The sequence below is a fragment of the Nicotiana sylvestris genome, chromosome 2, assembly GCF_000393655.2.
Source record: "Nicotiana sylvestris chromosome 2, ASM39365v2, whole genome shotgun sequence".
Taxonomy (NCBI): domain Eukaryota; kingdom Viridiplantae; phylum Streptophyta; class Magnoliopsida; order Solanales; family Solanaceae; genus Nicotiana; species Nicotiana sylvestris.
The window spans coordinates 84,333,906-84,358,619 of NC_091058.1; the positions used below are offsets into that span (position 1 = coordinate 84,333,906).

General features: G+C 37.6%; 1 protein-coding gene across 1 annotated transcript; it reads right to left on the bottom strand.

Annotated features, from left to right (window-relative positions):
• Positions 1-7,088: 7,088 nt before the first annotated feature.
• On the bottom strand, positions 7,089-8,815 carry LOC138885169 (uncharacterized). The gene is made up of 3 exons (XM_070166078.1): positions 8,786-8,815; positions 8,268-8,426; positions 7,089-7,697 (listed from the first exon to the last, which is right to left on the bottom strand). The coding sequence occupies exons 1-3, from the start codon at positions 8,813-8,815 to the stop codon at positions 7,089-7,091; spliced, it is 798 nt and encodes a 265-aa protein (XP_070022179.1).
• Between the last annotated feature and the right edge of the window lie 15,899 nt (positions 8,816-24,714).

Sequence of the window (24,714 nt, forward strand, 5' to 3'; positions counted from 1 at the left end):
TTGGCTCGAAGATTCTTGACAGATTATCATGCAATCATGAGGGGTAAAAGTATGAGTGACTCGCATGATATCAGTCTGGCTCGATGGTATCCTTTTCCAAGATAATCTTCAAAGTCCACATATGTTGAGCTTCATTCTTATATGGGATGGCGCCACCTTGAAAATGAGCTATGAAGTGACTCATCTTAGCGACTTGTGGTATGACCTGTCTCCTGCATGCCTATCTCATAATCCTGAGGGGAGCATAAGGGTATATCCCCTTTAACCCAATCAACACCAAATGCGGGACGTCTCTGGATCTGATGATGAATTCGTCGGTGGGGAACCACTCGAACATCCACTGAACCTGGTCCTCAGTCAACTTGTTGAAAAACTGCATCCATCCTACAGCATCCTTAGGTTGAGCAAACATGTCCGGAATGTAAGTCATTCTCTTAGGGTGATGGAAAGCTATGTGGTCATTCCACGGCCTTCGTGGAAACTTCTGACAGTATTGACCCCTTTGGAGATGCTCTAACAACAAATCCTGTAGCAGCAAACTGTAACCCTCAAAGAATCTGGACCCTTTCTAACAGCGTTCCAAGGCCCGGTACATATCTGCAATTATCATAGGGACAATGGTATATGTCTGCCCCTCAATTCCGTCCATCAAAGTTTTGGCCACCATGGCCAGCCTAGTATGGATTCTATCCCCTTGGGTTTGGAATACCAACATGCCCAAGAAATACACAATGAACACGAAGACCCTACGATGAACCCAGCACAAGGAGGTGATTGACAAATCATCATAAAAAATACGGTAAGGACTATTGTGACCGTATCTTTCATAGAAGAAGTCAAAAGGTATGTAGGAGTTCTTCAGGCACTCAAAATCATCATTTTTCTTCACCCCCATCATCTTAAGGAATCCTCTAGTGGTGCAATTTTTAGGTGCTAACATGCCAGGGCTATCCCAAGGCAACCCAGCAAATCCCCCTATTTCTTCTACAAGAGGAGTCATTTCTATGTCCCCAAAGCGGAACACGGCCCTTTCCTTGTCCCAAAACATAGTGGTAGCCTCGATCAACATTTTGTTTGGTTGAAGATCCAATAGTGAAGGCAAATTTCCTAAGATTCATTTCACATGATTTTGGTCACTTAAAGGAAGATCCCTCCACCAATCTAGCAAAAGTAAAGGTATGCTACCGACCATACCGAATCTGGGGACTTTGTGCCTCATTTTCTGCAAAAAAAAATATGGTTAGGCCCTTTCCCCCTCCAGGTTCGTCTATTTATACAATAATGATTAGCATATTAGCACTTATTTCTCCAAAATTATTGCACACAATCGTGGTTGCGTCCGTTGGAATTATGGCAAACCCTTTGGACTTTTGGACGGGGATTGTATTAAAGGGTTATTATGCGGACAACATATTAACCCGGCTAGGTTTGACCATGATACATGCACAATTAATCAGATTAAGGTTACTATAGAGGTCTAAACTGAGACCCTCAAGCGGACAACTTCAGCGGAAAAGGCACAGAACCGTCAAACGCACCACTGATCGACTAGTTTTACTGCAAATACACCATTCTGAATTTAAAGGGTGATATATAGGAAGAGCGCAAACACTCATCAAGCGTTTCTATATGATTGATTACGCACGAGTGGGATATTATGTTGAGCATGATTTATGCAACTATAAATAGCATGTTGTCAAGTATTTGCACGTTAAAAAATGATAAATGCAATATTTAAATAATTGAAAGATAGTTATGGAAAAAGAAAACAAATAGACAAGTCAGTTTCGGGAAATAAAGAAAATCATAAATGCTTGAAAATAAGCAATTAAATCCAAATAAGGGGGAGGATGCACGGGATAAAGCATGCTTAAGACTAATTCACAAAAATAAGTTTGTTATGGTAAGAGCCTAAAATATCCGCAGCAGAGTCGTCATGCTGTCGTGCACCCTTTTTCCTCTCGGAGTCTGGGTTTCGACATTCATTGGGAACAACTCGTTTCCTTTTGGGAATTGGGTATTTGAAGAGTCTCTACCTAATGGATTAAGGTGTGTTAGGGCACCTAGAGCAATTAACTCATATAACTAGTTTTCATTACCAGAGATTGGGTAAGGGCTCGAAATAACCTTGAGGGGAAGGTGTTAGGCATCCCCGCGGTCCACAACGGTGGGTCCCGACCGACTTAGTTATGTGAATTAGTCATTTAACAGGTAAACAGTCTAAGCACACATTTGCAAATAAGGGAAGTTTATGCAGTCTAAGCACACATATATAATCAAGGAAGTTTAGATGCTCCAAACACACATACTTAAATTAAAGAAAGGAAGTCTTAAGTTGGTCAGCCTATGGGATCACATCTGTACAATACCCGGTAAGCCTTCCTCAACTAGATGGGTTACACGTGGTATTAGCGCAGAAGTCATCATATCCTTTTACTACCCATTACCCTCCAATTAGTGGTTATATAAACGAGTTTAATTAACAAACTCTAAGCGTGCTTTACCCGTCCCTTCCTTGTGATCCCGGAGGTGTTTAGGACCTCTATACTTAGGTAGTTCTAGACAATCCTAAGGTATTTAAAAGGTAAAATCTAAGCGACAACAAAGAACACGTAGGACTGTAAAATAAGAAAGCAATTAGGGGGGGATCATGTTTACCTCCACACATAAACAAATACATAGCACGTCTCAAACAACTAATTTTAAAGAAATTCAGAAGGCCCTAGAACATTATATCTAGATGAACATCACAAACACAAATATGCAGCTTTTGTTTTAAGGTAAAGTGGCGGAATTCTAATCAATTTGCCTACTAATTTTTAAGCCTATTAAAACCGGCCAGTTTCACACATAAACAGAGCATAATTTTACAGTTTTAAGACCATTAATTACCTAAGGCTTGCCTAGGCGCTGTTCTATATGTAATCATAATTCTGAGAACTAATTAAAACAACTTGAAATTATCCAGTCCTATAGGCATGCTGATCTAGGCGATTAATGTTACAAAACTGATTTCATGTAGGTTTATACTAGAACATGATGTCTGTGTGTGGGGCTATTTTAAAACCTTTTATAGACAGTTATTCATTTGAGCAACGTAGACATGGTTTAGAGCCCAATGCAAACAGAGTCCTAAAGCAGGATTTCTAATGCGCAGAGAGAGATGGTCATTTTATTAAGCGTGATTACAACAGTAGTTTAATGACCGGATTCCTAGGCGATAACAACTTATGCAGAATCAGAAGAAAAAGAAGTGATGGACTATAACATGTTTTCTAATATGAAAAGGTAATAAACGTGAGCACCCTAAGGCTGAATTTCTAATTCAAATAACATAGACCTACGACATGTTTCTGATGCAAGTAACATAGCATATAGACATAAAGCACGATTTCTATCATAATATAAACTCAAAGCAAGATTTCTGCCGCAAATATATATATAAACCTAAGAGCATGATTTCTACTATATATAAACCTAAGGCATGATATCTACTGCAGATCAACATATATGTAAACTAAGGCATGATATCTACCCGGTTTCCCACAAAAATCATATAGGAACCTTCCTCTTTTCACTAATTACCCCAATATCCGTTTACAAAGAATTGTATTACAGACCAGGATCAAATGAATTACATAAGTAATTGAAACTATGTAATAGGGAGCCTACATCAGGCCCAAAGGAAACCTGGGAAAGCCAGGCCTTCAATACAATCTCATAAAACAAATATCTCATAGCCAATAGTATGTCTTGGTGTGTCATAGTTTCCTAAGAATCTCAAGGATCCCGGGTAGTGCTCATACCAAGACCGTTCTCAAATAAGGATTGGTTATGTGCAGTGTGGAAGAGACAGCCCTGGTGTGCCAGAGTTTAGAGGGATCTCAAGAATCCCTAAGCAGTACACACACTAGAGGGGCAGAAGTTAAATAATCTAAAAGTAGAAGTGAGAGTGCTTGACATAGTTGGAATAATTTTTGGAAAACAGTATAGGAGAAGAACATTTAGGAGTGAAAAAGTATTTCATGAGTGGAAACAGTTTTTTTGGAAAAACATATTAAGAGTGAAAATATTTTTTTAAGCAATTCTGAGAAACAGAAAGATTCAACAAACAACAGCACAGTCACAAAACTTAAAGTGCCCAGATTCAAATTCGTTTATTACTTAATTCTAGGGGAGGACAAGCAATTTTATAGATAGGGATCAGGGGTTGGGTACACAGGATTCAGAAACACAAAAACAAGAGAGAGCACATTGAGTAACAAGGACAGACAAGGATTAATTGACATCTAGCAACGAAATTCATAGCATTAGAACATAGACTACTGATTCAGATCCTTAGCAGGGAAATCATACTTGATGCTAAAGTGGTAGACAGTGAAGCATAGAGACTAAGTCTAGAAATGCTCATGCTGAGGGCAGGGGTTTTTAACCACATGGTATTGATCATATCCTTTGAAGTTAGTGGATAGAAGAGATAAGAGCCTTAAACATAAAAGTAGACACATTGGTTTAAAGCAATAAACAGGCTGGAAACTTAAACAGGAATAGCATGATGATTAAAGTGATTGACATGGAATAATGAACTTAAACATGTTGATCAAGGCAGTAGACAGGAAAGAATGTAGCATTAAGTACATAAGTAATTAAACTAGTGCAGAAGAGACATGGAGCGACAGATAATCATATAGGTTTGAACTTCATAATGACATTAGAGATGGAAACATACCAGTTAAGGAAGCAAAGTGCAAAATGTAAAACTGGTACACTTCCACTATCTAGCCTTGGCTTTAAGCCCGCTAGACCAACAGTTAGCACAAGTAACAATGAAAGAAGAGAGATTTTGAATGTGCGTATATGTATTCTAAACTTAGTTCCCTCCTTGAAGGAGCATAATGAGAGTTCTTATATAGCAGTTCAAGAGTAGAGCAAAATTAAGGTAAAAGAATCAATTTCAGTCAATTAAGAAAGTCACAGAATCCAATCACATAAGGGTTCGGAATAAACCTCCCTTATTTGAAGGCAATTAGCCAAACGGTAATAATAGGGAATCTAATTAAGGAAAGAAGTTCAAATCAAATCAAATCAAGTAGTTCGGATTAAAATAATCAGGGGTCTAATTAAGGGAAGAATCTGTAAAGGAGTCAGAAAATATACAGGCAATCAAATAAGGCCAGAATGACTAATTAAGGTCGTAAATAGGTAAACAGGCAAGAATTAGGCATACAAATCTCTAGCAGAGCAAATCAATCAACCAAATTTCAAAGTAACAATGATTTTGGAAAATATATCAACTCCCATAAATAGAAAATAAACTAGTAGACTTCACAAAAAATACAAAAATTAGCCAAAAAATAGATGTGAACCCTAATAGAGATTAATTAGCGCAAAAATCATAGAATAAGGGTTTTGAAAAAGAAAACGTTTAAGTCCCAGAAATAGGGCAAAGTAATATGACTGGTAACATAGAAAGTATCAAGAATCGAAGCAAAGGTTAGAAAAAATCACAAAATCAACTAAGGTTTGAATACTCTGGTAAAAATCAGTCAAGAAGATAAAAGGAGAGTCGATTAAGTACTCAGAAGTCAGAAAACCTTTGAGAAACAACTCGTAATGAACCCTAGTTTTAGGGAAAAGCAAGAACAGTCGATTAAAACCAGAATTTTTTAGAGAAAAAGATGTAATAGTGCTCGATTCATCTCGGATCTATACAGATATGGAAATGATCGAAGGCAATAGACTAAGGTTTTTAGAAAACATAACAGAGACGAGAGAATAGGTTTAGAAACCATAGATTCATAACAAAACAAAGAGAAGTTCTCACTCACAGTCGAGAAAATGGCCTGAGACATGCTAATAAACGAAGGTTTCACCCCATAACCAGCTAGGTTCTTTGAGATCTTCTCAAAGATCCAAGAAATCAAATAGCCATGGCGTGTAAGAGGCCAAGACTGGCCGGAGAAGACAAGAAAACATCATAACAGTAAGATATACGCCGGTCACGGCGCTTGAGAAACTAGGGTTTAATGGAGAGAGGTTAGAGAGAAAGGAAGATAATGATGAAGGGGTGATGGAGAGAAATGAGAGGGTTTGGGGGGTCATTTAGGTTAATTATGGTAAAATGGGTTGCAGACCGTTGATCATAAGATGGGTTGCAGACCGTTGATCAAAAATGATCAACGTTCAGGATTGGATAGGGGTATTAGGTCGGGCAGGTGTGTGTTTGGGCTTAAGGGAATTGGGCCAATTTAGAGGGGTTTTGGGCTGGTTTGAAACGGTTAAATCTGAAAATAAAAGGGCTATTTATTAAATACCCAAGTAATTGAATAACAATTATTTTATAAAATAATGAACAATAAGAAAAAATAATTTTCATGCATAGAAGTGTTTTAAAATAATTTATTCAATATTTTAAAAATATAATGAACCAATTCCTTGTAAATAATGCAGTGATGTATGCATGGGCTATAATTGCAAAATTATTGCTATTGTAACCAAAAGGTGTAAATCTGGCCATTTGTGAAATGATTTGAACTTAATATGGCTATGAATAGCAAAATTAAATCAATGAAATGTTATAGAGCCATTTGTGATGCAATTTTGTGATTATTTATATAAATTAAATACTAGAATAAATTAATTTAAAAATATAAAAATTATGGAAAAATATCAATTGATGTTAATGCATAGTTTTGAAGGTATATATGCACTTAAAAGCATTATAGGAAAAAATTGGGTATCAACCGTATGACCCTTCATGCCCGAGTGGTAGGCACATGTCTTGTTTGGATTGACCCACTGAGAGGAATTTTCCATGGCAACGGCGCGAATAGGAGTGACATAACTAGCAGCCTTCAATCTTTCATACAACTAATCGATGAGTTCAGCAATAGGAGTGTATTGTCTGGGTGGTCTACGGTCAAAATTTGGTCTGGCTTTTAATAGTTTTGGCGAGCTAGTAGTGGTGAGTGATAATATGCAGGTTGGGTATTATAGGTATGGTAAGTGGTGGTGGATTATTGGTATCTGGGAGGTGAAGGCTGATATGTGAGTGGTGGTGTTTGGTATGTGAGGGTAGATTTTGGACCCTAGGCTACCACTACTGCACCAACTTCTTTCTTTTTAAATATACCTCTTGACTGCAAGGCCTTGTTTGTAGCTCGGAGTGCCTCAAAGTTTGTCACCATTCTGCTTTTAATTCCCTCTTCTATTCGTTTTCCTAATTTAATGATGTCACAAAATTTATGGTTTTCAATAACCATCAACCTCTTATAGTATTGTGGATCTTGAGCTCTGACGAAGAACTTGTTCATTTGTTCTTCTTCCAACGCTGGCCTTACCTTTGCATCTTCCGACCTCCATCGAGTAGCATACTTGCGGAAAGTTCTTGTTGGCTTCTTCTTAAGATTCTGAATGTAAAAGACGCTTGGCGCATTTTCTTTATTGAACCTGAACCGATCCTTAAAATTTGACACCATGCTTACCCAGTTAACCCATTTTTTGGGGTTTTCATTGATGTACCAAGACAAGGCATCTCCAGTGAGGCTCCTCATGAACAGCTTCATGCGGATTATTTCATCTTTACCAACCCCTACGAGCTTGTCATAGTATGTTCTCAAATGTACCTTCGGATCACCTGTCTCGTCGAACATCTCGAACTTAGGAGGTTTGTAACCCTTTGGTAGTTCTACGTCCGGCTGAATACACAAATCTTCATAATTTAGACCTTTGATGCCTTTACCGCCTTCAACACCCTAGACTCGACTAGTAAGATTCTTGAGCTCCTCTGCCATGTTCTTGATGAGCAGGTCCTTCTTGGTGGACTCCGGTATGTATAAGGTCTGTTGTGGAGTGTGGGCTAAGGTTTCTACGTATATGGGGTTACTTTGATAGTGGTCGTTGGTAGAGTTTTGAGGATCGGGGTTAGGTTATGGTGCATTTTGAGGAGTGTGGTAGGTAATGGATTGTGGATACTAGGTTGGATGATGATGATGTTGTGGAGGAGTCGGTACTGGTGGAGGATTGGGATTTTGAGAAGGTGTGGCATATTTGTAAGGTGCGGGAAGATTTTGTTGGTTTTGTGTGTTTTGGGGAGGTATTGGGTTTTTTATGTTTTGTTGGTTGACGTCGGGGACATTCAGCGTAAGGGAAAGGTTTGCCAAGTTTCGGACCTGATCAAGTTCCCCTTTTAACTCCAATATCTTCTATTCCAACCGTAAAACTATGTCATTATGTGTTGGAGTGCTTCGGCCATCTGAAGTTTTGACATTCTCTTCATGCATAGCATTGTCTTTCCTGATATTGCTTGTGTTATCCATTTTGGTTTTTCCTTTGCTTTTAGGATCACTTAGAGGAGGAGGAGGAGGAGGTGGAGGACCTCTAGCTCTGGTATGATATGATAATGATGCTAGTATGCACGAATCAACCTTAGGGGATGGAATAAACAAATAAATAAAAGACGAAAAACAAAAAGACAAACTAGTCAATAAGGAGTATTAGAAGGATGTTTGCGGTATTCAAACACATATTGTGAAATTATAAATTCGCGTCCTAATTTGGGGACCTCATTGTGCCCGAGGTAGGCCTAAGCGACATGTAAATTTGGAGAAAACCGATGCCAATAACTGCGCCACTTCATTAATATGATAAATGAACCAAATCTCTACTAAAACGACAATAATCATAAAGAGTCACTAATGGCATTTGCCTTATTACAACCAAAGCTTAAAATAAGTCTAGAAAGCAAGTAAAACGTAATTCCTAATCTATTGGGTCCCAGAAGAACCTTCTCCATGCTTGGCCTTCTTTGCCCCATTGATCAGATTCCCTAGGTCGCGCATGTCCAACAGAAGCTATGCCCTTGCTATGAGCCCTCCTTCATTGCCATCCATGTTTTGACAACATGCAACCCTGTTTCTTATCTTCCCTTCAGCCTCCATCAACCCCTGCTCTAAATATTCCAACCTCTCCGCCGACTTAGTAGTGATTTCTCTACACTCATTAATTGCTTCCATGTCTGCTTTATATTGTTCCAAATGCCTAGCTTCACACTCGAAGACCCTTTTACGCAGCATCCTATATTTGACTTGTGCTTCAGTAGTGTCGTCTATAACCCTATTCTTCAGATTAATCCCTGGCTTGAAATCCCCTGCTATATCATCTACCAACCATGATGGATAGAAGTGCACATGGCTGGCATGATACCGATCTGGATCGATGGTATCTTTCTCCACAATGACCTTTTGATGCCACATGTATTGTGCCTCAAACTTAAATGGAATGGAATTCCCCTGGAAGTCTACCTTGTACTGAACTATTTTGGAAACTCGTGGTATAACCTACTTTCTCCCAGCTTGTCCCATAACTCTGATAGGATCATAAGGATAAATCCCCCTTAATCCGATTAACACTAGATGATGAGTATCTCTGGACCTGATGATGAATTCACTGCTAGGGAACCACTCGAACATCCCATGTACTTTGTCATCAGTCAGATTGCTAAAGAAGTGTGCCTATCTCACAACATATTCTGGTTGCACAAACCTGTTTTGGATAAAAGTCATTCTCTTCGGATGGTGATAGGCTATGTGGTCATTTTGTGGTCGTCGCAGAAATTCTTGACGGTATTCTCCCCTATGAAGGTGTTCCAACAACCATACTTGCAGCAGATTACAGCCCTCGAAATGCCTATACCCCTTCTTATAATTGTCTAAATCCCGATAAATATCAGTCAAAATCATATGGACAATGGTGTAAGTTTGCCACGCAATCCCCTCCATTAAAGCCTTAGTGACCATAGCTAGGCGAGTGTGGATCATTTCTCCTTGTATTGCAAAAACCAGCATCCCCAAAAAACAGACAATGAACATAAAAACTCGGTGGTGAGTCCAACCCAAAGAAGTGATGGCGAACTCATCATGGTAAAGGCAGTATGACATGTTGTGTCCATAACGCTCATAAAGGAAGTAGAATAGTATATAAGACTTCTTCAAACAGACTAAATCATCATTTTTCCTGAAACCCATCATTTTCAAGAAATCTCGAAGAGTGTGGTTTTTCGATACCAACAAACCAGAACTATCCCACGGGAGCCCAGTGAAACCTCTTATTTCTTCCAAAAGGGGAGTCATTTCTATGTCACCAAAATGGAAAATGACTCTCTTCTCATCCCAAAACATAGTAGCTGCCTCAATTAGTACGTTGTTTGGTTGAATGTCAAACATATAGGGTAAATTCCCGAGGACTCTTTTCACCTAATTTTTTTTACTTGGTGCGAGGTTTTCTCACCAATCTAGCAGCAAAGGTGCGATGTTCCGAACCATGCCGAACCTGGAGACTTCGTGCCTCATTTTTGCAAATCAAATAGATTTAGCCCTTTCCCCCTTAAGATTTGGCTATTTACACATTAATGATCAATATTTTGGCATGTTTTCTTCAAATAATGCACAGATCGTGATTGTGTCCATCGGGACTATGGAAATCCAGGTGGACTTTGGAGAAGGCATTGTCTTAGCGAGTCATTAGCGGAGAGCATTCTAACTCATACTAGGTTTGGACATGATGCATGTACGGTTGATATTAGAGTGGGGTTTCTAGAAGAGTTTAGACCGGTACCATCAAGCGGACAACTTAAGCGGGAAAGGCATGGAACTGTCGACTGCACCACTGATCGACTAGTTTTACCGCAAATAAGCCTTTCCAAATTTAAAGGGTGATCTAGGAAGAGCGCGGACACTCATAAAGTGCTACTATGGTATTAATTAGGCACGAGTGGAATATGATGTGGAACATGCTTTATGCAAATATAAAACAACATATTGTCAAATATGTTTGCAGGTTGAAAGCAGTAAATGCAGTATTGAATAAAATGTAAATACAAAGAAAGAAAAACAAGGAAGAAGTTAGTTCGCATAATATGGAAAGTGTAATAAAGTAGATAAGGGAGTGAGGGTGGGGAGAGATATAATGTATCAATTCTTAAAAATGTCTAAAGGAAAGCGCATGTTTTGACCAAATTTAGCAGAGATTTGCATGTGAGTTTAAATAAAGGGAAAACGGGGAAAAAGGTGTACAAGTAGAAAATAAAAAGGAAACAGGAGTGGAATTTTCATGTAATAACAAAGATAATAAAAACACACTTAGCAGAGAAGACTAATTCATATAGACTACGTTCACTTATGGTAAGAGCCTAAAATACCCAGCAAAGTCGCCATGCTATCGCGCCCCTTTTTTCTCGCGAAATTGAGTTTCGACACGTGACAACTCTTTTAAGGGAGGGTGTTAAAAGAGAGAATCGCCACCTAACGGGTTTGAGGTGCGTTAGGGCACCTATTTTGCAGATAACTCTGTTTGACTAGTTTGCATCACCAAAGATCGGGTAAGTGTTCTAAATTACCTCGAAAAGAAGGTGTTAGGCACTCTTCGAGGTCCACAACTGTGGGTCCCGACCGAACTCAATTATATGAATTAGTCTATGTGATCAAAGATACGAAAACAAGGAATTTAGGAAGTTCATTATTAAACGCAAATAATTGATTGAAAGACAAGGTGGGGGGTCCTAAATATTTTAGCCTAAAGGATCACCCTGTGCAATATAAATAATACTTCATAACTCCCTCAAGATGGGGTGTTACTCATATTATTCAGCGGGTACAGACTATCATCTCCTGCTACCCGATTACTATCTTTAAGTTGTCACCTAAAGCGCACTAGTTGGTTCTAAACCGTGCCTTATGTGTGCACTACCCATCTCATGCCTATAATCCAGGAGGCTTTGGACCTCTATTTAGGTAGTTCTAGACTTCGACTTAGGCTGATCAAAATGATAAAAATAATCGACATGCAAAACAAGTTGGACTTCATATAAAAGCAGTTAAAGGCTCAAGTTAGCCTCTACACTTTGACAACGAATGCATGCAAACACATTGAGCATTTAAAAGCTGTAGGTTTTAGACTGATTAAAGTTATTGAATCGTATAGGCATGATATCTAAGTGATTCTGGATTTTACTAGGAACACAATTTCATATATAGAAGCCAATTTATTATTACTATTTCTAAAAGACTACGCAGTTGCCTACTGATTATACGTATAAGAGATTAAGCCTATAGGCATGATATCTAGGTTATTCACGCAGTAACTAACGATGGTAACCACAGGAATATGTTCAGAACTGCTTAGTCGAGTCCTATAGGCATGGTTTCTAATAATGATAATTAGCAGTGTTGAAAATTCGACATTAGCACTTAAAAGAAATGAGCAGGGTAATAATGAAGATCGATTTTAGACCCTATAGACAGGATTTCTATAGTCATGATTGAGACTGATTTTAGATCCTATAGGCATGGTATCTAAACTAAAGATTAGGTATCATGTAAATTAACAGAATCCTACATAGCCTAATGCATGTGCACATTGAGATATTAGTCATTTAATATCCTATATGTATGGTTTCTAACAAGTAAAAGCAGAACACATTTGAGAAAAATAGAGAACTTATAAGCAGGATTTCTAACACATAATAACTAAACAAATTTGAGCAAAGTAGAGCATCTATAGGCAGGATCTCTACCCATTTTAATGCAAGTACTAAGATAAACCCCTTTTTCCCAATTTACTAATTCCCCAATAGTTATTACAACATTATTATTGGACCAATAAATAAAATAAAATACAAAGTTACAACATAACTATAGTGGGCCTAAGACAGACCCAAAGTACACCCGTTCAGGGTAGGCTTCACGTAGTTCACAACATCCCAGAAGATAGTTTTCATAGCTAAAACCCAGTAGCCATCAGAAATACATACGCAAGACCATTGACTTATTCAACAAATGAAATGGGACAGAACTGAGCAATTAGGACAAATATGGCAAAGAACCTTGAACCCTAATGTGTCAGAGTTACCAAGGGCTTTAAGAACCTAGGGCAGTGCTCACACAAGGGAGGTTAACAGAGGAGATTTAGGGATAGACTTGGGACCAAGTTCTAGGGTTCCAGAGTTCACAAGAGTCTCAATTGGACCCCGAGCAATGCTCACACTAGGGAGGTTAGTAGCCAGAGCCTTCATAGTCTTGGCTTTCAGCTGGCTAAGAATAAGGAATTTAGAATGACATAAGTGATAATGAATAAAGATGGACAACAGCTGAGGCACAGAACAGAAGAGTACAAGTTGAGCACTTAGAGCAAATAATCAAACAGGCTTTAGGTTTTAAAAGCAAACTTAGCAAAGATTCAGAAGAACAAGTTCAACACCTAGTGCATAAGTAATCACACATTAATAAAACAAGTTTGCAAGTTTGGTATACACATACTCATAATACAGAAAAGATTCAGATTATGTTAAGTGTATATGCTAGTGAGAATCATATTGACTGGCAGCAGAATTCAAACAGGATGAAAGCAGGTCATTACAAGAATTATGTAAGTAAGGCATGTTTAAGTAACAGGATTGCTACCAAAATCAAACACATAAAAGAGGCTAAAATGCAAAGGTTCTAAACATCAGTAACACATAGGCTAGACAGACTTAAAGAGAACTTAATTAACTCAGGTCCAAAGAATGTTTCAAACTACAAACACAATAGAATTTAGATTAGAAAGGCCTAACATTGAAGTAAGACAGTCAGAATTGCATACGGGAATAGCCCAGAACACACTAAACCACCATCTTCAAAAGTGAAAACAAATACCAATGACAGGCAAATAGGACAAAAGTTTAGCAACTCACCAGTTAAGCGAAAACAAGAAAGAACAAAGTCCACACTAGCAAGAACCCAGAATTTCTAGCATTGGCTTTCAGCCGGCCAGGAACCAGAATATAGAACAAAAGTATTTAGAAAACAAAAGAATAGTAACTTCAGTTTTTTAGTGAATTTCATAACGATTTCAGTCCTGTCTTAAGGGGAATAGGGAGGGGTTTATATAGTGACAGAGATCGAGCAAGTAAATAGGAAAAGTGTAAATCAAACACAAATAACGAAGCATCATCATGCAAAATCAAAATAAAAATCGAAAAAATAAGTAAACCCTAATTTTATGGAATCAAAATGTTAACAGAATGTTCACACACAAAAATGAATAAGGACACAAATAGCACCAAAAATCAGTGAATCGAACTAATTAAGAAGACAAGATCTGAAAACCCTAACTTTTAAGGCAAGTGAAAAATTGGTAAAAGAAAGAATAAAACTCACACATAATAAGACAAATATAGACAAGGTAACACTCAAAATCAAAGGCTTGAACCAATTTTGGTTCGATTTGAAGAAAATCTGTAAGCCCTAGTTTTAAGGTAAGTAAGAATCAACAAAATATAGACAAAATCGAACTCACATGGTGTAGAATAAACGTGTGTAAACGGAATATCGTCCAGATTCAAGAAATAGGAGTCAATCGGACAGAATCAAAGTGGTAATATTTGCCATGTTTAGGCAAGTATTAGGTAATACCATGGGAAATCCATCAATAGCGAAAACATACTAATATGGTAAGGAGATGAGAGGAAAATCCCATTAGAAGAGGGATTTGGGGAGGGTTTTGAGAGGTGGCGGCTAGGGTTTCTTTAGAGAAGAATAGAGAGTAGAGAGGACTTAGGGCGGCGGGCATGTGAAAATGATTTAGGGTTAGGGGGATTTGGGTATAATTAAAAGGGTAGGAGTAGTACGGGTCGTTGATCTCTAAGATCAACGGCCATGATTTAAAAGGGGGTTTTGGGTCGGGTAGGTTTAGTTGATTGGGCTGGGGTTATTTGGTTTGGTATGGGGTATTTTGGGCTAGTGTATTAGGTAATTGGGCTTGGGGTTGGTCCGAAAATAGGTAGAATTTAGGCTAGTTTTTAAATACCCAATATTTAATAAATAAGTAATTTATAAAAGTAATTAATAAATAACAAAAATATCATTTGTATACCAAAATGATTAAAAAAATTACTTAACATTATAAAAATGTAAAAATTCATTTTCTGCATGCACAATGTAATTATACATTAATATAGGCTATTATTGCAAAAATGTGCAATTAGCCCTAAAAATGCAAATGTAATTATAAAAATGCACTGAAAAATATTTAAACATTATGTTGGTATGAATGATAAGTTTAAATGATTAAATAATCATAAAATAATTTGGAGGATAATTATTGAGTATTTATATATAATAAAATGCAGGAATAAATTGGTTTAAAGTCTTTAAACATTATGAAAAACTATAAAAACATATTTGTGTATGCTTATAAATGAAATGATAATGCATATGCACTATTTTAAAGGTGTATATATATATAATATGAGAGAAAATTGAGTATCAAAAGTTGGTGGAATAGAGGAGTTGTTAATGGCCTATTTTGGAGAAAGTCTCATCGGAATTGTTTCCGAGTGGTACATGGATCAAGAAATTACCCCTTGGCATGTATGGGATGATCTGGCCCGAGAGTTTGTCGGCCAGTTCCAGTATAATGTGGACATCGCTCCCAATAGAAACTCTTTGTTCAATCTAAAAAAGAAAACTGCGGAAAATTTTCGTGAATACATTGTCAAGTGCTGAGAGCAGGCCACCGGGGTAAAGCCACCAGTGGATGAGGGAGAAATGGTTTCAGTTTCCCTACATGCCCAAGAGGTGGACTACTTCTAGAACATGATGTCTGCTATGGGTAAGCCGTTCGCTGAGGCTATCAAAATTGGGAAGATGGTCAAAAAATGGTTTAAAAACGGGTTGAATCTTAAGTCAGGTCGCCTTCAAGGAAACATCACAGGCCGTTCAGAATGGCTCGAGTGATTCGGTGAACAGAAACAGGAGAGAAGAGGGAGAAATGATGGCTTCGAGCTCGAGGGAGATCCGCAGGTCATTCAACCAATTATATATGCCTTCTAAGGACTTACAACACTATTACCCCATCAAGATACTGCTTATGTTGTGGCACCGCCTCACTATATGGTGATGAACGTGCAACCTTACATGAGGCCACAATATTATATACAAAACCGAGCTCCACCTCCCAGAAACGCCCATCCCCACCAAGCTCCATATAATCCTCAACAAAATATTCCCCAATACAATCCTCGCTCCAGAGAGCCTCCCAGAAGGAATCAATTCACCCATATTGGTGAATCATATTCAAGTTTGTTTCAAAAGTTAATTAGGCTAGGTCTGTTGCAGCCAGTGGCATCAAACTGACCGAACCCCGAGTCCCCCTCACACCGAGTTGATGCAAGATGTGAATACCACTCTGGAGCAATAGGACACGATGCGAAGGATTGTTGGACCCTCAAGAGGGTAGTTGAATACTTGATTGAAACTAAAAAAATCGTTCTTAGGGATGAAGAGGCTCCCAATGTGACCAACAGTCCTTTTCCTACTCACAACAATAGGCTATTAATTGAAATGATTTGTGATGATAGGGAGTTTGATCCAGCACTAAAAGTCATTTTAACCATTGTCGCAGAATAAGAGAAAGCTAAAACGGTCTCCAAACCATGAAAAGTTACCTGTTATATGGGAGTCTCGGTAGCCGCTCTTGCTATCCTTTTGCATCCGGATTATATCAGGGTGTAATCCGGATGTTTTACTTTATTGTCTTTACTTTATTATGTAAACCCTTCTATCTTAAAAAAAAAAAAAAATCAATATTTGATCGTCCATGAATGTCTCTTTTTTCTTACTCTTGTCACTTTTCTTATTTTCTTTTAGTTTTGTTAAATGTATATTTTAATAACATGACATGCTTGTTGATTTTATGCCCAGATCCTAAAATTCTGTCAGACTTCGAAATAATGAATCAAGAAGCAGAATGCAATGAAGATAAGGTTAATGAAATAAAACAAAGAATCGGAACAGTATGAGAACAAGCCTAAGCCAAATTTGAATGAAACCTGTAGAAGTTGAAATTCCCTCTCTTCTGATCATTGTTGAAGCCGAGATTGAGAATGAAGAATGGATCAAAACCTGTTGGAACCCTTAACTATGTTTGATGAAAAGCGATTGGCCGTAGTTTGCCACGAGTAGTTGTACCAACAAAGAATGGCCCATGCCTACAACAAGAAAGTACGACCCAAGAAATTTGAAGTGGAGCAACTCGTTCTAAGATGTATTCTCCCACATAATGAAGAAGCTAAAGGAAAATTTGCTCTAAATTGGAAAGGTCCATATATTGTTGTCACGCCCCGAACCTGGGGAGGCGTGGCTGGCACTCGGTGTCGTAGTGGCCCGAGCGAACTACTTTGTAACTCATTCATTCCTTTTATAATTATCATGGGCCAACATGGCCACAACTCGTAATGTACAATTGTAAGTGGGAAAATGTTATAATCAATGAACCATCGTTCATAAAATATGAATACATATGGGTCGTCAAGGCCTCTGACATACTATACATAATAAATCTGTGTCTACAAAGCCTATTATTTGACATAAAATGGAACAGGGTACCGACCTACCCATAAGTATATAGCAAAACTCTGACACGGTGACTTATAGACTCGACTGCACTCCGAATGAGGTAGAGTCTCAACATTCTCAAAGGAATTTGTGCTAATCGCTCCTTTTTGCTATTGCCATGTACTCAAATAAGCATCAAAATTAAGATGAGAGGAACAAATTGATTGCAAGAGACAAACAATGTCATTCTTCAATCTCAAACAAGATTTATGATGAAAGACCTTATAATAATAAGCCTCTGTATCACCTAGTCCAAAATTAAAGCACCCATCCCCCATTCATCAGCAGTGTTCTCGTAAATGCGGTAGTTGAATAAAAATATACTGATACTAAATCATTTAATAATTATTTGAAGTTTGAATAGAAGATACGTTCGAGAGGTCCAAGGACTACCAAAGTGTGTTTGTCTATCCCTTTCTTCTTGCAATTAAGTGAGTGGATTTAATACGACACATATTAATGCTAAGGTACGGGATGTCACAGTAAAAGTCCTTCTCTTCCACTTTAAGAGCATGATCCAAATTAGTGCTTTCAACAAAGTGCATTAAGGGCAATGAAGCAAGCATGCAACGTCATCTACTTAAAGTTTAGAAGCAACTACCATGAACCCTCCATGTGCATGAAAAAGTAAAGACAAGATTGTTAGTAAGAGTTATGCATAGACAATAAAATCATGCAAATAAAGCTCAAAAGATTCTTATAAACTCGAAATTTCCATAAAGCACATCTCTCTAAATTGTATATCTGATCAGCAGAGGAGCAACTCGGCATTATCCTCTTTTCTCTTTTCCTGAATAACTAAGAAGGTAAGTTGCTGAGGACATAGAGTATCCAAAACTTGGGATCTTATCACTTTTTCTCTTGAGAGTATAATCATAAAAAAATAGCAACATCACATGTTATAAATAGTTTAAAAGTATTTGAGAAACACATTATGTTGAGAGATCGATAAACAAATCAGGTCTATGAGTCGAACTGATTGTCTATACTTGTAAATCTGGATAGCTCTGTAAATCATGAAATATTTATAAGGAAATGCATATGCGTATATATATCACGTAATGCATAGGTCTGTACGTACATAGCATCACCAAGCCTTTGAAGGCATCCCACTACATCATCTCGGCCACAGTGGGCAAATCATCAACGTACACCAGCTGATCAGGTGGTTGTGCGTATATAATGCCATAACCTTTCCTCATATCCCATATACATACATATATATATATATATATATATATATATATACGCGTATATAACGCCATCTGGTGACATTGTGGGCAAAATCATCAACGTATACCAGCTAATCAGGTGGTGGTATGTATATAATGCCATAACTTTTTCCCATATCTCATACATATATATTAATATATATACGCGTATATAACGTCATCTGGTGCCACTGTGGGCAAATTCATCAACATATATTAGCTAATCAAGTGGTGGTGCGTATATAATGCCATAACCTTTTTCCATATCCCATATACATACATTTATATATATACGCGTATATAACGCCATCTGGTCATGGATCAATGTAAATGAATGCAATGCATGATAAGTACGTCAATAAAATCTTTCGGAGTGTTATAAGACCATTATGCCTCTGATTAATATCATGAAATAGACTTTATCACCTCACATATTTTCTGAGACCCATGAACCGATGATAGAATAATATGACACATAGGGAATCAAAAATGTATGTATTTATAATATTTCTATGAATAGAGTCATGTATGGAAATTGTGCATTTGTCGTTTTGTTTGTGTCATATAGATCAGGCCAAAAGAAAGCAGGGATGGCCTAAACATACCTGGAGTAGGGAAAAATCCGTTTTCACACTCTTAACTTAATTAATGTTTAAACTGTTACACTCATCATCCTCACAATTCCGACCAAACAAACACCACCCTCCTCTATTCTTTATAGCCTCCACCAAATCCATTCTTCCAGCTTTTTCCAAGTTTTACCTTGTTGAAAAAGCATCTAGGTTCTTAGATATCTCAATGAAAGCCAAAATATCCTCTTCCAGCTCCATATCCCCTTCCCCGACCCTTTCCTACACCAGCAATATGCAATGTCCTTAGCTCTTTCCTTGCCAAGCTTAAAAACCAAAAAGAACATATTTCTTGGTTAAAAATTTCAGCTTTTCTTGCTAAACAATTCCTTCCATTAAAATGAACTTTCGAGAAATAAATACTATTTCTCATCACCCCAAGAACGTCTATCCTTGCTTGGGATGACAGAAAACTTGCAAAAAGTGTCAAGCCACCTAAAGTTTGCATCTCAACCCAAATTTTATTTATTTGGTCTAACTTATATATCACCGGATTTGCAGTAGAGCAAGTGTATATCACATAGATATTTCTTTTGTGCTCTGCCATAAATCAGTTGAGTGCCTTTCTTTTGGAAATTGATGTTCACAAGGATAAGCCTCCCCAAATTGTGACACCACCGTTAGCCCCACATTAGTCACATATTACTTTTGTTGTCATGGTCCCACGTGGACAAGACAACTCTTACACTTATCCTCTTAAATTAAAAATTAACCAATTATCAATATAATTAAGAGTTGTCTCAAATTACTTAAAATACTACTTATTTTAATAGACTTTATATAACTTACTATCATGGTTATGTGGTACAAAATAAAATAAATATATACATTGTTATTTCATTAAAATATCCATGTAAACATACATATATTTTCTCAACTTCTAATTTTTCTAATCTCATAAAGAGTACAAATTTTCGTACACTTAATTTTTAAATGGTAAAAAGATAACCTTCTTTTTTTTTTTGAAAAATATTATTCATATCTTTACAACAAAGAAAATCTCATAAACTTTCTCATATTATGGTATAAAATTTTAAGCATATTCGAAAGTAGTAATATTAATAACTATATAAAATCATAATTTTCAAACTTTTTACAAAAATATTCCACTCAAAATATCATATCAAATATATATGACGGTATCAAGGTTATTAAACATACGGGGTCTTACAATAATATAGTCACGAATGCTCTATAATCTCATGAATGGTCTTAATCCCTTTGATCTCATATGGGTTACTACGACTTATTCTAAATATTAAAGTACGAGATGTAACATCCTTCCCCCCTTTAGAAGCATTTGTCCTCGAATGTTAACTCTCAAAGATTTACAAAATATTTATTCGGGCCTCTTCTGTAAACTAAACTAAAACTCAAACTATATCTGAGGTCTCGACTTTTCACAACCTTTTGTAGTTGAGTATCGCGTATCTTCTTCACCTTTACTTTACTTACCTTTCAATCTCACATTGTATCTTCTGTTTCTTTCATAACCTTCCTTCCCCATAGGTGAAAATTACTCCTTAAAGCTCTATTGTGATAGCACCCCTGGTGCATACAAAATCTGGAGAAAGTTTCATACTGACTTCTTACAACTCAACTCTATGGCATGATCTAGAAACAAAACAAGGGTAACATTTCCTAAATGACATATAGCTTCTCAGTTATAAATGTGGTGTGCAACACACCCATAAGTGACACTCTACTAGGCACGGTTTTGTAGACTCCCTAGGACAGAACTGCTCTGATACCACTTTGTCACGCCCTGAATCTAGGGAGGCGTGGTTGGCACTCGGTGTCGTAGTGGCCCGAGCGAACCACTTTATAACTCATTCATTCCTTTTATAATTATCATGGGCCAACATGGCCACAACTCGTAATGTATGATTGTAAGTGGGCAAATGTTATAATCAATGAACTATCGTTCATAAAACATGAATACATATGGGTTGTCAAGGCCTCTAACATACTATACATAATAAACCTGTGTCTACAAAGCCTATTATTTGACATAAAATGAGACAGGGTACCGGCCTACCCATAAGTATGTAGCAAAACTCTGAAATGATGACTTATAGTTTCGGCTGCACTCCGAATGAGGTAGAGTCTCAACATTCTCAAAGGAATTTGTGTTAATCGCTCGTTTTTGCTATAGCCATGTACTCAAATAAGCATCAAAATTAGGACGAGAGGAACATATTGATTGAAAGAGACAAACAAAGTCATTCTTCAATCTCAAACAAGATTTATGATGAAAGACCGTATAAGAATAAGCGCCTGTATCACCTAATCCAAAATTAAAGCACTTATCCCTCATTTATCAGCAGTGTTCTCGTAAATACGGTAGTTGAATAAAAATATACTGACACTAAATCATTTAATAATCATTTGAAGTTTGAATAGAAGATACGCTCGAGAAGTCCAAGGACTACCAAAGTGTGTTCGTCTATCCCTTTCTTCTTACAATTAAGTAAGTGAATTTAATACGACACATCTTAATGCTAAGGTACAGGATGTAACAGTAAAAGTCTTTCTCTTCCACTTTAAGAGCATGATCCAAATTAGTGCTTTCAACAAAGAGCATTAAGGGCAATGAAGCAAGCATGCAGAAGGACGCCATCTACTTAACGTTTAGAGGCAACTACCATGAATCCTCCATATGCATGAAAAAGTAAAGACAAGGTTGTTAGTAAGAGACGCATAGACAAGAAAATCATGCAAATAAAGCTCAAAAAATTCTTATAAACTCGAAATTTCCATAAAGCACATCTCTCTAAATTGTATATTAGATCAGCAGAGGAGCAACTCGGTATTATCCTCTTTTCTCTTTTCCTGAATAATTAATGAGGTAAGTTGATGAGGACATAGAGTATCTAAAACTTAGGATCTTATCACTTTTTCTCTTGATAGTATAACCATAAAAAAAATGAGAAACATCACATGTTATAAATAGTTTAAAAGTATTTGAGAAACACATTATGTTGAGAGATCGATAAACAAATCATGTCTATGAGTCGAACTGATTGTTTATAATTGTAATCTGGATAGCTATGTAAATCATTAAATATGTATAAGGCCATGCATATGCGTATATATGTCATGTAATGCATAGCTCTGTACGTACAAAGAATCATCAAGCCTCTGAGGGCATCCCATCACATCATCTCGGCCACTATGGGCAAATCATCAATGTATACCAGTTGATCAGGTGATGGTGCGTATATAATGCCATAATCTTTCCCCATATCCCATATACATATATGTATATATATATATATATATATATATATATATATATATATATATATGTATATATATAACGCCATCTGGTGCCACTTTGGGCAAAATCATCAACGTATACCAGCTGATCAGTTGGTGGTGCATATATAACGCCGTAACCTTTTTCCATATACCATATACATATCGTGACAACTCGGCCAGTCATCTCATGAGTTACCGCTCCATTTCCCCCATTTCTACTTCTTATTGCTTTGTCTATCAGTTCTATAAATGATCGGGTTGGTTGGCTCGGGTTCGGAAAGGAGTTGGTAAGGTTTGAGACACTTAGTCTCATCTGAGGAAGCTTAAGTTGGAAAATTCAACCGGATGGTGACTTATGTGTTAGAGGGCTCGGATATGAATTCCGATGGTTCAAATAGCTTCGGGAGGTTATTTGAGACTTAGGAGCGTGATCGGAATGTCTTTTGGAGGTCCGGAGTAGATTTATGCTTGAATTGGCGAAATTGGATTTTTGGCGTTTTCCGGTTGGTAGGTGATATTTTGATATAGGGATCGGAATGGAATTCCAAGAGTTGCAGTAGTTTCATTGTGTCATTTGGGTTGTGTGTGCAAAATTACAGGTCAGTCGAACATGATTTGGTTGGGTTTTTTATCAAAAGTGTAATGTAAAAAAATTTGGAATTCTTAGGCTTGAATCTGATGCGAATTTGGTATTTTGAAGTTGTTTTGAGAATTCTGAAGGTTGGAACAAGTTAAATTATGTTTTGGGATATGTTGGCATGTTTAGTTGAGGTCCTGGGGGCCTCAGGTGAGTTTCGGGTGGTCAATCGGACCATTTCATGTCTTGGAAAAATGCAGAAAACTGTTGTTCAGTGTTGCAGAGAAATGGCCTTCGCGTTTGCGAAGGGTTAGCTGTTGAGGCTGAGGATTTAGCCTTCACGTTCGTGAGGAAGGCTCCGCATTCGCGAAGGGCTGGGGTCATTATGCATCGCGTTCGCGAGGGAGGCTCCGCGTTCGCGTAGAGGAAGTTAGGCAGCTGGGTTTGAGGTTGATTTGTTCATCGCTTTCGCGAGAAGTGGAGCACGTTCGCGAAGGTCGGGCTAAGGAACCAACGCGTTAGTGAGAGACTAGACGTGTTCAAGTAAGAGGAAATTTGGTCAAAGTTAGATTGTGCTTCGCGAACGCGAGGCGTTGACCGCGTTCACAAAAAAGGAATTGAGGCCTGGGCAGAATGTTTAAATGGTCATCTTGTCCGCGATTTTGGGGTTAACTTCCACCATATTTGAGCGATTTTGGAGATTATTGAAGAGGATTGAATAGGAATTCAAGGAGAAACACTTGGAGGTAAGATTCATGGACTTAATACTCGATTCTAATATGAATTCTACCTAATTAATCGTGGAAATTAAGCCTAATATTGAAGAACTAGGGCTTGTAATTGGAGACCTAGAATTTGGGATTTGAGGGGTAGTTTGTGGTTGGATTTTTATGCTTTTGGTATGAATGAACTCAGGGAGTGATAAGGAGTCCATTGATGTAATTTTTATCGGAATCCGAGACGTGGTCCCGGGGGTCGGGTTTGGCAAATTTCGGGATTTGTGTTGTAATTTGATTTCTTTCGAGTGGGCTTTGTTCCCTTAGCATATTTTGATGGTTTTACACTGATTTTGGTTAGATTTGTAGCATATGGAGGCCTATTTGAGGGGCAAAGGCATTGCGAGCTAGAGATTTGGACCGGGTAGAGGTGAGTAATGATTGTAAATGTTGTCCTAAGGGTATGAAACACCGGATTGCACATCGTTGTGCTATATTGAGGTGACACACACGCTAGATGACGAGCGTGGGGTCGTGCACTGTTGGGGATTGTGACTTAGTCCTTCCCGAATGATTGTTTTACCGCGTATTTGATTGAAAACTGTTTGTTATCATCATGTTTTAGGCTGAATGCTATATTTGGGCCTCGTGCCAATTATTTGAACCCTTAGGGGATTTTTACTTATTTTTCCTCACTTTTTTGACTTTATACTTGAACTCAGTCATGCTATATTCTACTATTTTCATAACTCCAGCCCTGTTTACTTTGCTTTAACACGTAAATGATATTTTGGGCTGAGCACCATGTTTTACTGTTGCCCGAGTGGCTTGTGAGATTCTGACTGAATAAGGCCGAGGGCCTATGTTATGAGGAAACACTGATTATGA

Coding starts and splice junctions, on each gene's coding strand:
- LOC138885169 (XM_070166078.1), bottom strand. CDS start 8,815: ATGGGGCAAAGAAGGCCAAGCATGGAGAAG. Junction 8,427..8,785: donor GAAGGCCAAGCATGGAGAAG/GTTCTTCTGGGA, acceptor CCATCCCCTAAG/GTTGATTCGTGCATACTAGC. Junction 7,698..8,267: donor ATGCTATGCATGAAGAGAAT/GTCAAAACTTCA, acceptor TTGTGTATTCAG/CCGGACGTAGAACTACCAAA.